At 42.9% G+C, this 17,952-nt stretch overlaps 1 protein-coding gene across 14 annotated transcripts in view; it reads right to left on the reverse strand.

Moving 5' to 3' along the window:
- Positions 1–17,952, reverse strand: part of WNK1 (WNK lysine deficient protein kinase 1) — a 98,847-nt gene that overhangs the window by 2,876 nt on the left and 78,019 nt on the right. For 5 of the 14 annotated variants that reach the window (XM_077178211.1, XM_077178212.1, XM_054632468.2 and 2 more), the window contains 10 exons: positions 15,878–15,961; positions 12,759–12,845; positions 12,034–12,103; positions 10,485–10,564; positions 9,321–9,964; positions 8,198–8,400; positions 6,989–7,183; positions 5,689–5,781; positions 3,370–3,411; positions 168–355 (listed from right to left, as the gene is read on the reverse strand). In XM_077178211.1, coding sequence (XP_077034326.1) covers positions 168–355; positions 3,370–3,411; positions 5,689–5,781; positions 6,989–7,183; positions 8,198–8,400; positions 9,321–9,964; positions 10,485–10,564; positions 12,034–12,103; positions 12,759–12,845; positions 15,878–15,961 — 1,686 coding nt within the window. The remainder of the gene's footprint in view (positions 1–167; positions 356–3,369; positions 3,412–5,688; positions 5,782–6,988; positions 7,184–8,197; positions 8,401–9,320; positions 9,965–10,484; positions 10,565–12,033; positions 12,104–12,758; positions 12,846–15,877; positions 15,962–17,952) is intronic. The other 9 variants (XM_077178216.1, XM_077178206.1, XM_077178215.1 and 6 more) reach the window with 5 other exon arrangements.

Consider the following 17,952-nt stretch of genomic DNA (forward strand, 5'->3'; position numbering starts at 1 on the left):
GCCGTGACCCTCCCCTTTAGATTTCCCCTTCCCTTCCAGAGCAGGCAGTACCCCCTCCACGTGAAGAGCCAGCCAGCAGTGCTCTTTGAAATCCCAGAGAGACAGAAACCCCAGTGTGTTTGAAACCCCAGGGAGACACAGCACACCCCTCAGGGGTCCCAGCTCACCTCGTAGTTGCTGTGGCCTTTGCCAACTTTCTTGCCAGAGAGGTTCATGGCGTCCCGAGCCCAGTTATCCACCAGCTTGTGCAGGTCATCGGTGAAGGTGCCCTTGCGGCTGGAGGCGATGGCCGTGGGCTGGCTCTGGGGAGCCTGGCTGTTCACTGCAGCCCCCACTGTGTTGGTGCTGCTGGTCCCTACAAACACAAACACAGCCATCACAACTTGCCTCAGCGCTGGCCTGCCTCTAGTGCATTCAGCAACTGTGGTAATGGCACACCAGGAGTTAAAATGCCATGCAAATTAATTCTGAGCTTCAATTCCAGGACACACTGAAGTGGGAACTGCAAGGACTCCTACAGGCATTTTCTCAAAATGTTTCACAGATGGGTTTACTTTGCAAGAAGTACTGCAAGTGGTCATCCTAAGAGGGGAGTGGTAGCAGCCTACAGGTCTTTGTGGAAGAAAAAGGACATTAGATTTCAGCACTGAGTGATAGTACAGGCACGGCGCTCTCTCATCTACACCTTTTAACTAGCAGCAACCACTACTGGTACAGGTCAATTCCATCTTGGAGGACAATGCTGGATGCTGAACAAGAAGCAGTAAAACCAGCATCACCAGCTGCTCTGTAGCAAATTATCTCCACTTCGTGAAATGAAGAGAAAAACTCACCCAGTTGACCAAAAAAAAAGGAAAAAAATAGCCCCAGCCAGAAACAGCAACTGTTCTTTTCCACAGCTGCCATACTTATGTTCTTGAGGATAACCAAATGGGACTGTCTTCATCCACCAAATGGCCAGGATCTGCAGGGAAGTTCTGCACTGCATTAAATTTTGCTTTTTGCCTCTAAAAGCATTTTTTTGCCATTATGTTCAGATTTCCTAAGTCAGAAGAATAAGCATTTGAGATCCAAACAACTAATACAGCTTAAAGAAGGCAGAAGTGAGGGTATTCCTCAGACAAGCTGACAGGTTTCTCTTTTCACTGCAAGAACACAAAACTCCTTCGTGGAAATGCCAGGTTTCAGTTCTGCTAGAAAGCTTGCTGAACATTATTCTGTGGGGAGGGGGAAAACCAACCTAGAAGCCTTGTTTTGGACAGCCCTCCTCTGCCACTCATATTTATAAACAAGTAACTGCACTCCAGTCTAGGTTTTTAAAAGGCAGACCTCATCAGACGAAGCAAAGAAGTCGTGTATTACCTAGGATGCTAAATTCCCAGCAGTACTGCAAAGTATCCTCATTTACAGCTGTGGAAGTGCCAGTTAATCACTAGAGCAGACTCAACAACAAAATCAGCATCAGCAGGGCTAAAGACAGCACTGCTTGCAAACACTCATCCTCACCTATTCCTCAAATTCCTCAAATATTTTTACTTGCTCCCTTAGGAGACTGCACCTGGGAAATCCATGAACACCTGAGTTGATGGCAGGCATTTCTGAAGGGAAGCCATTGAGAGGTGGATCACAGCAATGCCAGCAATGAACATCACATCTCAGTTGCAAAGGCCCAATGATAGAATCCCTATCTCTTGCCTGGCAGTTCCTTCATCTGTCCCACTTTCCCTGGCCATCAGCCACATTCCTTGCCACCACTGTATCAAAGAAAGAACTGGTTCCAAAGCCCTGCAGGAATGTTTCGTACTGAGGAGTGGATTAGGTAGGTGACATACTTACTATGCAGGACAAATAAAGTGTTACTGCCTCTAGTAGTGCTGAGGAGGGAAGGACACAGATTGGCCCCACCAGTTCCAGCTCAAGCATGGAAGTGGCTCCTGGGCTGGGTGCCCACAGGAGTTGTTAGTGGGGGCAGGCATGCAAGAACACAGGGCAAGGGAAGAGAAAGGTTCCCTGAGCAGGGAGTGAGGGGCAGCACTGATGGAGAGGAGCAGGGACACACTGGGTGGGGCAAGGAACGTGCTGTGAAATAATAACAAGAACCTTGGGCACGCATCGTGTGGGAAGGGCTCCGGATACAATCATTTAATAAGAGCAATGATGTGAAAGGTAAAGTTAAATACAAATGAGGCAAAAGCAAGGAAGAGGTTACTTGTGGGAGGGGGAACACTGCCAAAACCAGTAATAACCACATTCCACCATGAGGTGCATGCAGGAATTGACACACTTGCTCTCATCCTCTTCAGGATGGCCAGCATCCACTTGTGCCATTTCACATTTCCATTTGAATCACTAAGTACTCTGGGTCCTGGACCTACACCAGAGACCCTCCTCAGCTTACAGAAGGAGGAGAATCAATCAAGGCATATACTACAGCACATTCAGCTGAAGAGATGAAAGATCCCTTAGGGGAATTCAAGAGTTTTGCAAAGAACTAGATTGGTTCAGGGTGACAAAGGCTGCCAGAGCTTTGTCTCCCAGAGTGGCTTTGTCAGAGAGCTCCCATCTCAGGTCAAAGACATAGTGGCCTACAGCATGAGAGCTGAGCTCTCACCTAAGGTCCATTTAAAACTGACTTCTCAGGAATTTTACATTTGAGCTCTGACACACTCACTGCCTGCAGAAACTGCCATCCAGAAGAGGCTGAAAAGCAAGTGCTTCAACTTGTGGCATTCATGGAAACAACCCCCACATTCCTGCTCGGTCACAGCAGCCAGCCCCAGTTCTGCTCTGACATGAGGCATCTCAAGTGAAACAGGCTCTCTCTCTCCAGCCCACTACCTATAATGCCTTAATTCTGCTCTTGGATTTTTTTCCCCCATAAACCACAGTCAAATGACACCTTTAAAACAGTCTTAAATGACATGTGCACACACAGGCTTTTCTGAACATCTCTTGCTTTGGGAGACACACTGGAGATCTCTGATGGCTTTCTCTTAGGCTTTTAAAACATTGGAGTGTCTGCAATTGGATCCATCACTAAGGTGATAAGCCCCATCAAATCCCAAACCAAGCAGCTGCTCTGAGTACAACTCCAGCAGGTTACAATGAGCAACTGACCCTGATGTCACTCTCATTAGTGAGAGCAGAGCTCCACAGGGAAGGGGAGGCTCTGCCTGCCTCCCCCTGGCTGCAAGAGCAGCACCAGACTAGCCAATCTTCTAAGGACAGAGCACACATTAGAGGGCATAACACAGACAGACAGATGCTGTGCTGGAGACAGAGTCAGGGACATAAGGCTTCAGTGACCAGGAAAAGCTGATGAATAGATTTACAATCAGGAATTGGAGATAACAGAAATAAGATAATTACTACAGAGCTGGTTGCAAGGACAGACTTTTTTCACCATCTTCCCTGAAGCACAAAGAGAGAGTAATTTGTTAAAGATAAGAGAAACAGTGAGAAATGTTTAGTATCAGGAAACATTACAAAAAGCTTGGTGAGAAACAGAGGACACAGCACAGCAGGGCTTGAACAGTCACTACTGGGACATTCTAGACAAACTCAAAGACTCGTCTGACAGTTTAATCACAAAGAGAAGAGGCCCAGCCTCCCACATGTATTCTTCATAATTCCCAAACCATTGTGAAGAATGTCAGGAGACACTGAGGTCACAACTGTTATCAAACAGTCACAACTGTGGCTGTTATCACAGAAGGAAAAGCAAGTACATCTTCCATTTTTGCCAGGACGTAGGAAGCATTTTACAACTATCAAATTTCAACCAGCAACAGATTTATTTGATAGGTCAAGTGCTTTTAGTTTGTCACCCTCTTTTCTCAGATGTGTGAAAACAGTTCAGACGTTCCCTGCCAAGCTGTACCACTCTGTTTCTCCAGCTGCACGGTTAAAAGCATCAATCACTGCACTGTTTCCTCAACACCACTGATTCCAAGCCAGTATCTTCTCCAGCTGTCACTCTCCACAGCAGCAACAGCACTTCAAGGACAGGGCTCCAGGAAGCAAGCAGCCTGCAGCAAGCCAGGTGCCAGGCCAAGCTGAGCCATGCCAAGTACTACCTGCTTTTACAGGACAGCTACAACACTCTTTTCAAAAGGAATCTGTTTCCCTTAGCATCAGTCCCAGAAGCAAGAGATACACATGCCAAAGGACTCTTATAGCCAGATGACAGCCAATTTACAGCAAGCCTAGGCCTTGGAATATAAATTATACTCTCATATATTCAGTTCAATGTCAATTCTATGAACAGACTGGCTGTTCTTCATATTCCCTTCCCCTAAAAAGGACAGGCCAGACTAACAATTTTGAGTTAGCTTTGGTAAGAATTTAACTTCTTCCAAGAAAGAAACATTAAATCTGGATAGTGCAGATGTCAGTGCACATCTGCACATTAATATACACAGCAAAAATATTTAAAGCTGCTAAATTTGAAAAATTAAATCATTTTAGTGCTTAGATCCCAAATCCAGTGAAGTGGGTTAGATTCAGTACAAAACTGAACAGCCAGGAAGACATTTCCCTCCCTTCCTTTCTCAGAGGATGGGGCTGGCTCATTGCAGCTGTCTCTGCAGAAGGGCAGGCCCAGCTCTCACACACAGCCCTGGCTCAGCTGAGCCCTGCCAAGCACAGAAAGACAGATGATGCAGATGTGTGGTACTGCCATGCAGTGGGGGCAGCCAGAGGGCTCCTGACAGCACTCCAAACTTCCTCACACCGGGTCATTCCAGAGGGTGGGAAACAAATGTCAGACATTTAAAGGGTCCAGCCTGCAGAAGCAGCATAGGAGATATTGCAGCACTCCCAATAAAAAGCATCACACCAGCAGCCTTGGCTCAAGCATATTGTTATTTCAGCCACATCAGAAGTTTGAGGCTCTCTTGTAAGTCTGGCCTAACGTAAGTACAAATGAGAAGATTCTGAGAAGAGCTGCAAGCTAGCTTGTGAGGGCTGACAGGATGTCTGAAAATGTCTATTTACCCACTTTTACTGCTACTTGTTTTACATTTAATTTATCTCCAACTCACAGGAAAAACTTCTAAACCAGAGCCCATTAGTAGGTAAGGCTCTTTTGAGTTTGCCTGGAATTATTCTCCAATTATTTTAAAACCCCTTTAACACTTGGCTCTTTAGCTAGCCATCTGTTCATGAACCCAAGTCATCACTACAAGCTGCCTACAGGTGGCATCAAAGCTCTGCACTGTCACCAGCTTTGGGGACACATCCAGCTTGTGCTGTGCAAGCACACTGCCAGGGAGGGCAACACTCCCCCCACCACTGCTCAAGTGTCCAGCTAAGAGATGGAAAACAAATCTCCCTCACTCTTCCCCGCTACAAGTCTCATGTCATCTAACACATGCTGAAGCAAAACTACCAATGGGCCTTGTTAAGTCTCCCCAGTTTGTCATTTCACTGACCTGTCCTGAAAATTTCCTCTCAAGGTTTAGAGAAAATCAGTGTTGGCTAGAGTGAGTTTAACAGCAGAGAACACCTAACGTGAGACCCCAAACTTCTAAAGGTGTGCTAAGAGCAGCTGAGCTGAGCCATGGGATGGGAGGGAATACACAGTGGCAGATGAGGATGGGCTGCATGAAACAGATCCAAGCAGCAGAAACAGAAAACCAAAAAGACAAAACAAAAACCAGACAAGGAAGGAGTAAAGGTGTTACACACAAAGAGCCAAGCAGGGCGTACTCAGAAATCGGGTCCTCCTGCCACCAGGCTTGAAGGTCACTCTCTCAGATGCACAGTTAAACTTCGCACAGCCTGTGAGAAAACAAGAACAGGGAGAACAGAGAAAGGAGAGGAGACAGAACACCACTACAAGATGTTAGCAACTTGAAGTTGGAAGGATGAAATGCAATCACGACACACAAGAATAAGTCTCAAAGTGCAGACCAAGGAGTACAGAGACAAAATACGCAGTGAAGAGACTCCCTCCAGCACTCCAGACGTGAGGCCAGGTTTGCACTGCTACTCTCCAGGACATAACCCAACTATAAAGTTGCAATCTACAGGAAAGCCAAATCCTGGCAAAAGCACCCAATTTTTAAATGGTACTGCACAACTCTGGATGCAGGGAGATGATTCAAGTAGCTCCAAAATGCCTGAAACATTTCCTGATAAAAACCCCTATAGAAAATTCTTCCTTAAAGTCTGTTTCCATTTTCTGTATGCACTTCTTCAGTTTCAGCAAAAACACACATTAGAATTGATGTAGTCAAACTGTCTATGGCAAAGCTTTTCAAAAAGATGTGCAAAGGGGGAAAAAAAACCTCCAACAGCTAAGTTCAGATAAGTAAAGGAATCATCCCCTAATGACAAGCAAAAAAAGCCCTCCTTACTGAATAAATCAGATCTGTGCCTGAGAAATTATTTGATAACATACTAATAACAAGCTACCCACTACCTGAGAAACCTGACTACATGACCAATTTACTACTCCCACCATTTCATCCTCCTACACTGACTCTTCCTTCCAGGATAATTCACAATTAAAGAACATGAGCCTTTTTTTACCTTTTACTGTTAAAAACTCCATTGACAGGAACAGCCAAACCAGCTAGGAAGTCTAAAAGGACTAAGACTCCAAGTCTTTGGAAACTTTCAACCATTTCAGTTATCTGTTAACATCAAACTTGTCCTGCCCCTTCCTTGGTCTGATTTCCAACCCCCCAGTCTCACTGGTCTCTTTCCCTCTGAGCCAACACCTTTCCCAGGTCAGCAGAACTTGGCTGCTGCCACCACCCCACTGCACTCTCTTGTGTTGTCCTTGGGCTTTCAGACCTTCAACCACCTCACACTTCACTTGAGTGACAAGCTACAAACCCACTTGCAAACAACATCCTTATCAGCCTCCACACACAAGCTGGGGACCCCAGAGCTACTTTACACCAGGTATTACAAACCAAGTGTCATGAAGTCTACAATTAATTTCCACTGCTAATTCCACTAATTGCATTTGGAGTCTTACCTTGGCCTGGCGCCGAAAGGCTCGGTACCGAGAGGGCACCATCACTGGTGAAGGCAGAGTAGAGATTTTCACTGGAAGGTGAAGGTTTGAGGGGCTGTAACAAATGGTTCTGCCCTGTCTCTGGCACACTGCCAGGAGGATGAAGGGTCTGCTGTGGGGGCAAGACTGACGGTGCACTTTGAGCTGACAGGTTGCCTAGAGGAAAAGGGAAGGCAAAAAGTTGTGCTTTGCATATATTTTTGAACCTGATCAAGCATGACAATCCAGGCAAGAGAAGGAGAGGCAGGGGGAGAGAACTACTCCACTTTCTGAGAAAGCAGTAAGACCAGAAAAATCCCTCAGTTTTAAGACAACTCTGTGGTGGTTTATGTGCTCACAGAGCTCCTCTAACACACAGCAAAACAGAAATGAGCAGTCAGGGCAAATGGATACAGAAATCTCAGCATGACGTGGAATTAACAAAGTGAATATGCAAGAAGCAGTATCAAATATTTCTGCTGGCACTGCTGGCCCTCCAACACTGCTCCTGCCACAGGACTGGACAATCTCCAATTACCCAGAGAGTATTTGTGACCCATGTCACTCAATCAGTAAACAGAACTAGTTCCTGAGTTCTGTTTTTGAGAAAAATGGTCTTAGTAGGAAAGGAAGCCTTGACAATTGAAACTGATTCTCAATTTGTAAGTACAACAAATCTTCCATTCCATGAAAAAAAGCCACTATTTTAAATTACATCGACTGTGAGTTTCTGCAGTGTAAGGACACCAGTAATATCATGCTTCAGTGGTACTAAATTGGAAAAAAAAGTCTCTGGAGATGACTAAAGAGACCAGACCCATTCTGCAAAATCAGTTTCAGGAGGGAACAAGCACAGTTTATCTTTAGAAAACAAACTTTTCTGCCATACTGTAAATTTACACTTTTCTTTCTAGTCAGAGCCCAATGACTAATATCTAAAAAACCCACAAAGCATAACTTTAAAACTGCTCTTACAGAGCAACGTCACAGTACCTTTCAGTGGACTGAAAAAGTCCCAAGCAAGACTACCAAACAGCAAAAGTCATTTCAAAAATGATAAAAGAAATTCAGGGAGGAACTGGTACACACACACACAACTCTCCTCAAAAGAAAAGACAGAGACACAGCTCTAAGAATGAGAGATGGTACTTGGTCTATTTTATCTGCTAAAAATATTGAAGGAAGCCTCACCTGATAGCTGAGGGCTTTTATGTCCCTGGGAGCTGCTACGACTGGACTTGCTGCCTTTTCCTTTCGTAGGTCGTCTCCTTCTTCCTGACAGGGGTGCAGCTGGGGGAATAATTACTGCAGGTGGAGCCTTGCCCAGCTTCACATAGAGTGACTCAATCTCCTGCTTCTGGCGGCTCTGCAGCTCCTGGATCTCTTTAAGGTGCCTAGCAAGTTACAAAACAGTGGGATTTACAAGAATTCTATGCATGCACATAGATGCAAACAATTCCTCCCCTCCACTCGAGCCAGAGCTGCTGCTTTGGTCAAACTCTCAAACATTTAAGAAAGAAGTAAATAATCTTTTCCACTAAATAATAACCACTGAACACACATGGCAGAACACTTGCCATTTTCCAGTGTGCTCTAGCCCTGGCTACAATTCCAAACCTAAGTTCCCAACATTGCAATCACAAAACCAGAGTAAACAGAAGTACAAAAAAAGCATTCAGATGCTACAGGAATAGCTAGATTACTCATTTTCTCAGACATATGGCCTTGGAGACTTCTACCCTGGTATTGCCTTACAATTTGTTTCAGAGCAGTTGCATACACAGGATTTAAAACTGTCAGCTACCCTAAAAAATAGTTCAACTTTCAGTATAAATAAATTAGTAGGTCACATTGCTTCACTTCTAAATTTCTTTCCTGAGCCAACAAGGTCTCTTCAGGAAAAGAACCATTAGAAATGCCAGAAACGCAGATCAGAAATGCAGAGACTTGTGTCTCATTTTCAAACAACACTACGTTTTTCCCACTAACTCCAGGGATATGCAAATCTTTCTTAGATCTACAGTCTTATCCATAGTGCAGTTGGCAATCTACATACAACAAGGTTACAGGGTAGAAAATTCAGCCTACCAAACATGTATATTCCTCTTCTGTTATAACTGTGTACCGCTTTCCCACTAAAGAACCTTGTTTCCCACATAAACGCTGACAATGGCTCCTTACACTTAGCAAAAGGCTAAGGGAAGTAGAGGTGAAATTCATATTAATGCTGTTACATCTATCCCATACACAGCCACCCAAAGGAAAAGCCTTACTTCCATCCAACCATTACAACCACCCAAAGACAAAGCCTTACTTCTCCCGCAACCGACGGAGTTCCAACTTCAAGTCTTCATCTTCAATATCCGACTCATTGTCACTGCTCATGTAGGAAGAGTTGAAGGAGTTGCTAAGGCTCTGAACAGGGAGGCTGATCTTTGATCCCAGGTGTTGGACAGAGTCTGGGCTCCCTGAGCCATCATCCAAATCCTTAGCCATGCCACTGAGAAAAGCGACCTCCGGATCAGAGGACGGACCATTCATTTGTGGGGACTGCCTCGACTCCAACTCTTTCTTCGGAGCTGCAGCTGAAGAAGCAACTTGTTCCAAGCCCACTGAGAGAGGAAGAGTCACTGGCTCTTTCTCAGCACAGCTGACCTCATCCCGAGCCTTCGACACGGAGAAACGCCCCACTTGATCCGTCGCCGTGGTCACCTGGAAGCGCCCAACCTTGGTGGCCTGAGCAGCATCTGCCGGCGCGGGAGCTGCCCCAGGAATGCCATCCACCACATCCAAGGGGGTGGCAGCCACAGCCCCGCTCTTCCCAGCCTGCTTCACCAGCGTGCTCTCTGGGCTACTGCCAGAAAGGCTTGAAGAATCACTGGAGGTGGTTTCAAATTGCACTGGCTTCGTGTCAGGTTTGTCACCCTCTTTAAGCACATCATCCACTGCCACCGATACCTATAATAGAAATACAATCATGCAGACTTCCTTGGTTTTTCCTTAACGTGATGCTTTTATTTCCCTTAATGGTAAGATGCATCTGAGAGGGGAAAATAACTCATTTCCTAGGTATGCCACAAAGCAAGCCACTGCTTCCCTCCAGGCAAAACACTGCCACACAAAGCAGCACTTGTTGTAATCTGGAGGATTAACTCCAAGAAACAGCAGCCTCCGAGGGGGCCTCCTTCACCAAAAGGACATAATAGAGTGAACATCCCAGCACTGTTAGCCAAAGAGCAGCCTAACATTAAAGACTGAGGCCAACAGCTAAGGCCTGCTATGATGAAACCCCATGTTCACAACTCTAGGCCTGCACAGACTGTGCAATCTCTGCCCTGAATGGAAACAGCATCTGCAGACCTGCTTTGAAAAGCTCCACATGGACAGCAAAGTCCTGCACATGGCAGACTGATCTGGCACTACCAGGAGCCACCCAAAGAGGCTGCACCAAGAGCCAAGTGAGTTTAGCAGCTGGTACCTGAAACCGTCCCATCTTCAGCACACTGGCTCCTCCTGCAGCACCCACAGCACCACTCTCTCCATCTCCTGCTGCCAAAGCTAAGGAAAAGGAAAATGGGATTAAGACAACAATGAGCAACAAATTATTTCAACTCCAACCATTTCTTTTTATGTGCTTCAAATTCAACTATCTGTTAACTCCAAAGAGGCTTCTAGACTCAAAGCACCATATTAATATTAAAATGTTAATTATTGATGTTAAGTTGAAGCATTTTTCTACAAAGCTTCTCTGCACAGTGTATTTGCCAAAACTACACTTTTAGGCAACAGTAAAAAAAGCACACTAATTTCAAACAGAGATGTGAAATAGACAAATAATAAAAAATAAAGCTTTATGAAATTGATTCAATACCTAGAGTGACTACCTAAATTTCACAAACGCTGGGGACAACTTATTCATCAAAAAGGGGCAAGTTGAGGCAATGCTATAAACCACATTTACTCCAAGCAGTCTATCTGAAGTTCTCCAAGTTAGACTCTTGGGTGTCAGCTCCTCATTTTGTTGCTCTGTGCACTGGCAGTATAAAGTTACAAAGCTGAGAAATAACATTCTATTTTTAAATCAGTTCTATTGGACAGCTTGCACTGTTTATTAAGCAACTTCCCAGTTTGTTTACCTTTACCTTCTAAATTTAAAAGACAAAACCCAACTAATTCTATAGCAGACTAATGCATTCTACATTATAGTTCACCAATGTCCCAAAATGAGAGTACATAACTTATTTTCCTTCACAGTTTTATTGGCTTCTGAAGGTTTGTTATTCAACTTCAGAGGCCCACACATGTTAAACAGTGTTTACTAGACAGCTCAAGAAAAAATTTTAGCACCATATTAACAGCTTCTTTTAAAAAAAGATTTCAAAAATTAAAACCATTTGATGAATACTGATAGGAAAATCTCAGATTATTTTGCAAATGTTTGAATTCCTCCCCAGTAACTCAATCCATACAGATCTGAAAGTCATTGATCATGCAGACTTTAAGTGGTGATCATCCAGCCAACCTTCAGTTGTTCTAAAGCAGAAAGAAGGAAGTCTGGGTTTCCTACCACATTTCTTAAATTTTTAGTAGTTTAAGGTTGGCTTCTCTGTTCAAAGAGAAATGAAACACCCTTAGGGTAAGGGAGAGGTATCACAGTGTAATGACACAAAATGGGTCCTACTGCTGTTGCCAGGAACATAACACATGAGAGAAAACAGTTCCTTCAAGTCCTGATGCTGTACCATAGCAGCATAGTGGAGATTCTTTGTGAATCTTAATTTAGCATTTTGGACAGCTTTAAATCCTAAATGAGTCACTACAATACGTAAGTATTTATCATGCCCCCTCCTCATGGCCTACAGGGGAAAATTTCAGTCTGGCTACTAAAAACTAATAAGATGCCCTGAAGGAGCTGCCATTCCATGACTTAGTAGAAAAGGCTATAAGCTTCCAAGTGGTTACTCTGTTCCATTTTGATTTCTGTCTCCATGTTGGGAAATCACCTAAAGGAATCATGGCTGTCTTACCATCCTTCAGACTCTGTGTTGCTGTGGACACCGGCCCAGTAACCACTGTTGATGCTACTGAGGGCACAGACTGCAGGTTCAAGAAGGAAAACAAAATAAATTAAAATACTTAGCAGTTTCATTGAATGCCAACAAATCCAACATACTGCTTACTACGTAATTTTTTTGCTTCCAACAGGGACAAAGTATGACTCATGAAAAGACAAATGCAAGACAAGAGATTTTACAGGCCTTATAACCCTGAGGCTGTGAGCAGATCCCCCCTTGGCCTGTGCAGAAAAAATGCACAAATAACCACTTGTATTGTCAGTCACTGTCTTCATTCAGTATCCAAAGCTCTTTAACAGAGGCTTTTAAAATTTCAGATCCACACTTGAAACAGCCCTTCCAAATTAAGACTGACATATCATATACTGATTTTTTTAATGCTCTTTCCCCTTATTCCACAGCCACTTCCATTCCTACTTTGGTGACATCACCAGAAAAGCTGGAGTAACAACTAATACCAAAAAACAGCCTCAGGAAATTACATAATCTATTGCAATATACAGACTTTCCCGATTTTGGTTGACTCAGTCCTACAAACTGGAAGATGACTCTGAATTTTTATTTTTAAAAATCTAAATACTGGTGTAGTGATATTAAAGGCAGTGACCTAAGAGTATGACTTTGGAAAAACATTGAGGTTTTTCAAGACTACTAAACTGCCAACATTGCAAACATACACAGGCAGGAGCAGATGTCACTGGGACAGTCTCTGGACTAAGGGTTCTTCTCAGCTGAGCATCCAGATCTTCCAGTGGCTGTTGGGACTGAGAAAGAAAAAAGTAAAACAATGTCCCAGCTCAGGAAAAACAAAAGCATTGTTGAGAAACACACATATCCAATACTAAAATTTAAAGCACTCAGTACAGTTTCCATATTTCTATCAAACTTCCTTCCTACACATTTAGATTTAACATGTATAGCACAGCAAGACTGGGAACAACTCATGCAACACACTTGTTTAAAAACAACAGAACATGAAAATTAGGTGGAATTAAAAAAAAAAAGAAAAACTCTATAATACAACTCAAAACCAATCAATCAAGAAAAAACCACCAACCCACAGGTTCCCTCAGAGAGGCTACATAGATGGATTGACTTGAAAATGATGGAGAGGGGCAGAATCTCTCAAGTATGCTTATTACTTAGATTTCAGCTGTTTCAGTTAGCATACAAGATGTTTTTCAAACTTGGATTGGGGAGAGGAAGAAAAGAATATTTTACCTAAAAATATCTTGAAGATAAAAAAAGTCCCAAAGTCTCAAAATGACTAAATTAGGGCCATGCCCATAAGATACATTGAAAGAAGAATGTATTGTCAGATACCATTAAGCTGCAATTCTGACCCTACAGAACAGAAATTTTCATCCAAACTTGAGCATTATTAATCTCTCCAAGTACAAAAAAAGAATCTGTATCTGTTTTTAAAACTGAAGCAGGGATCATGACAACATAAAAATACAACTTTCCACTGAAAGTTAGAGGTGCATAATAGCATAAAGATGCTTTCAAAAGCTTGCCAGGATAACATTCTTCCTGACATGTGGATTTCAAAACAAAACAAAAAACCTTAGGAACAATAAAGCCTGTATCAATTTCATTATACAAAAAAAAGCAGAAGATGGTTTTGTATGTATGACTCCATTCAGAAATCCAACTGCTTAGTGACAAGTGAGGTAATCTAATCCAACACAGTAAAATAGAGGGGACATGTCACCTGAAATGCTAAATAATTCTCATCACTTATGCTCTCAAGAAGATATTTGCTTCAAGTAAACAAATGGCCACCAGAATGATCAGGAAATAAAGATTTCCTTATGGAATAAGGGGACCAAAATGAAACCTGAGATTAATCTAAATACGCTTTAAAAAGCAATTAAGGAATAAATACAACAGGTATTTAAGAGTATGGAACAGACTGTTCAAAACTGGTCTTGAGATGACGTGTGTTCTGTCTGCAAATTACAAGTGTGCTACTAAGGAGAGGGGCAAAGTTGTGCAATCACCTTCTAGTGACAGAAGCAGCACAGGAGGCAAGCCTGTCTACTTTCAGACAAGCCAGTAATTTTCCAGATAGTATTATGTGATAGCAGCAAATGCCCCTAACAGTCAATTAGACTTGATCCAGTTGGTTTTCTCCAATTTTGTTTCACTCCTAGACAATCCTTCTGAGTTCAAATGAGAAGTGAAATTCAGTAAGTTGTTTGCAAAGGACAAGAAGCAAGGGATCTATATTTGTGACTCTTCCATGCTACAAATCCTGCCAGAAATACCTATGACAAACAGGAAGCAGCCTTTTGCAGTGGTACTGTGGCTTGAGTCATACCAGTGGCTTACAAATGCTTTTGAGCTTAGGGGAAAATACTACTAATATACTGAGTTTCCAGCAATGAAAAGGACTATCAACTCCATAGGACTGATTTTAACTAACTGTCTCCTGATCCATCTTCCTGACCATGGGAACAGTGCAGGTAAGAATCATCACCAAGTTGTTGTCTCCTTCTCTTCAGTAAAGCCACGCTTCAGAAAGAACTGACTAGAAGAGATAAACCAGCTTCTGCCTCTGCAATCAGGGGGAGATAAAAGTGGGTTTTTTTCTTGCTCAGTTTGAAGAAAGAAGATGCCTATTTCCTTGCTACTCACAGGGTAGGAATATGGCTTATGGTTCCAAGATCAAGATGTAAAAAGGAGCTACTTTCAGAAAATATTTCAGTTGAATAAGCTTTTTTCTTCCAACTTCAGATGCCATCTGCCTTAGTTGTACAAACCACACAGAATCACAGACTGGGTCAGGCTGGAAGGGATCACAGTGGTCACCTGCTCCCACCTCCCTGCTCAAGCAGGGCCAGCCCAGAGCACATGGCACAGGATTGCATCCAGCTGGCTCCTGGCTATCTCCAAAAAAGGAGATACCCTTTTGTCCACACCCTCTCTGGACTAACTGTTCCAGTACTTGGTCACCTGCACAGTACAGAAGTTCTTTCTCATGTTTAGGTGGAGCTTCTGTGCATCAGTTTCTGCCCATGGCCTCTTGTTCTATTGCTTGGCACCACCATTTACACACAAGATATCCCACCTAACTACTGTATACAAGGACAGAAGCTCAGCAGGGGAAGCGGCTGCTGCATTTCAAGTCATGTTTATGGTAAAGAACTTCAAGTAGCTTTTGAAAATCTTAAAGCTGAGTGAAATCAGAATGCAACAATAATCACAAAATCAACAAAACAAAGCTTAAAAAAAAACCAAAAACACAACAACACGAAACAGCAATCATCAAAAGAAACAACTAAACCCCAAAACCTCATAAGGACTTCACAAAGGCAATTTTACATTTGTATGAGCATTTCAAGGCAATATATAGTTATTCATACTATTTTGCTACTATACCCTTTTCAAGAAGCAAACAGGTTCAAGTTTTATGCACACACTCCACTGCATTATATTTAAAAAAAAAAAAACATTTCAAGTTCAGATTAATACACTAGAACTCCTAAGCCTGATTAGGCACTGGGTACAGCACCCCAAAGGGCGAGAACGACAGAATGGTTTGGGATGGAAGGGACTTTAAAGACCACCCAGTTCCAATGCCCTGCCATGGGCAGGGACACCCTCCATTGGACCAGGTCACTCACACCCAGTGCTGAAGGCACTCAGGCTACTGCTACAGCTACACAAAAGGGGTTACTCAGTCAAAAGAAAAGAAAACCAAGAACATTAATAACATGCAACGGAGGGTTTAATTGAAACATGCTCTCTGAAGGGAAAAGAAGCAGATAAAATCTGCCAAGTTGTGTAGCACCTGAGTTAGTGAAGGTCCTGGAAAAGGAGGCAGCTGCTCACTGGATGGAGTGCCAGCCGGAAGGTCAGAACCTATTGGGAGCACCTATGGATAACGGAGAGGAAACGCGCGTCCGTCAGACATGGAACAACAGGAGGATCAGATACCAAGCCACAGTCACTCATGTCATACACAGAAGCCTTAACTTTTTTTTTGGTAGAGAATTCCTTCCTGGACAGTTAGCATAGAGTCTTTAGGGACTTTTGCAAACAAACTGGGGAAGGCTTCATTTATTTTTATTTTATAATCTAGATTATCCTTGAGCAGCCATAATTTCCAGTTTAAACAAACTGTAGTATCCAGGAACAAAGTATCTTGGGGATATTATTTTCAAGTCTGGAAGAAATGCTAAAATAATTAATCCAAGAAGCTTAATTTCTAAAATGGTGCAAGAATGTACTCAGTCTCATTACAATAGCTCTATGTTAACTGTCCATTAGAAACTGCATGCTTCCAGCAAATTGTTCCAAGCAACATGACTTGAGAACAGGAACTGTCAGTGCCTGAGGATGTCTCCACTTGTTGAGAAACAGATGTGTAGAGCTCTGACACCAATGTTTTGATCCATCACTTCTTTTTGAGCCTGAAAGGTGTTGATGACCCACAGAAGGTGATTAGGCCATGCAACTGGGTAGGGGGAAGTATCCAGGTTATGCAGAGGAGGTTAGAGAGAGGTTAGAAGGAGGCATCAAAGCCTCCTCACCAGGTCAGACAGACATTCCAGTTAGTCATTTCCATTGTTAGGGAAGTGGCAAGTTCTAGGAATTAAGCAACCCATTGCACAATTAGCAATTCTTATTCTCAGCTGTCATCTTGAGGTTTGACAGTGCCCATGAAGTCTGAGCACACACGCAGCCTCGTGAGTTACAGCACGCTGCCCCTGTAGGCTGTGAGCTCTGCAGGACAGGGGGACAGGCCACAGTCTGCCCCAGATCCAGTTCTGGCCTGCAGTGTGCTACCACAGCTCAAAGCAATGCTTTGAGTTGCAGGAGTGGCTGCCCTGTGGAGATGCTCTCCCCAGAGTTATCTATCCTGCCAATAACACTTCAGCAGGAAACGGCCGCGTTGCATTAGCTCAACTTTTCTGTGCAGCAGGAACACATGTGAGGATGTTACCTGTTCTGAGGCATGATGAATTTTTAAGCTGTGGTAACTTCATCATTTAGTTTTATAAATAAGAGGCAAGACATACTTTAAATACATTGGTAAGACAAGCTGAAACACATTTAACTGTCTGGCCATAAACAAAATGAATACACAGACACAGAGTCTAGCAAACCCCAGAAGACTAAAGCAATAAGCTCCTTAATGCTAGCAACAACACAAAATGAAACTAAAATTAAATCTTGTAAAAAAACTAATTTATAAAGGAAAACATCAGAGAGGAGGTGGGATTTCTACAACTGACAATCAAAAACCCTATAACATTTATTACATTTAAACCCAAGTCTTTGTAATTACAGGTTTGCAATTAGCAATTTTCTAACTGCTCTGACTGTTCCTGAAAAAATACCAGTTTCCATTTTTTCCAATATTTCTTTTCCAGTTTTCAATTTCACTGAAATATTAATGGATGTCTTTGTGTCTAGATTTCATTATCAACTTTTCTGGCACATATTCCCAACTCTTCCATAGCAGAGATTTTCTACTGTCTTTGACAACAAAGAGTACATGGGAAAGACTAGCAATGAATGGAGATGCTGGGAGCATTGGCTCAGCTTGAATTGACCTGAAAGTGGTCAAAAACAAGGCTGGCTAAAGACAGCCAACACAAAGTGTTGATGAGAACAAAAAAAAACATTACAGAAACAAAAAGCAGAAAGTATTAAAGTTTTTTGTTTGTTAAATACCTGAAACTTTCTTCAATTTATTTCAATTTAAGGGCTACATTTCCATTTAAGGAAAGGACTACCAAAATAGTTTAAAATACTGAAATGTGCTGTGTCCCCACACAGGCAGACATTTAAAAGAAAATGTCACATATTGGTATATCTGGTTGGTGAGCATGTAACAACATCCACAGCACCTCTCAAGTT

The sequence above is a fragment of the Agelaius phoeniceus genome, chromosome 5 (genome assembly GCF_051311805.1).
Source record: "Agelaius phoeniceus isolate bAgePho1 chromosome 5, bAgePho1.hap1, whole genome shotgun sequence".
NCBI lineage: Eukaryota > Metazoa > Chordata > Aves > Passeriformes > Icteridae > Agelaius > Agelaius phoeniceus.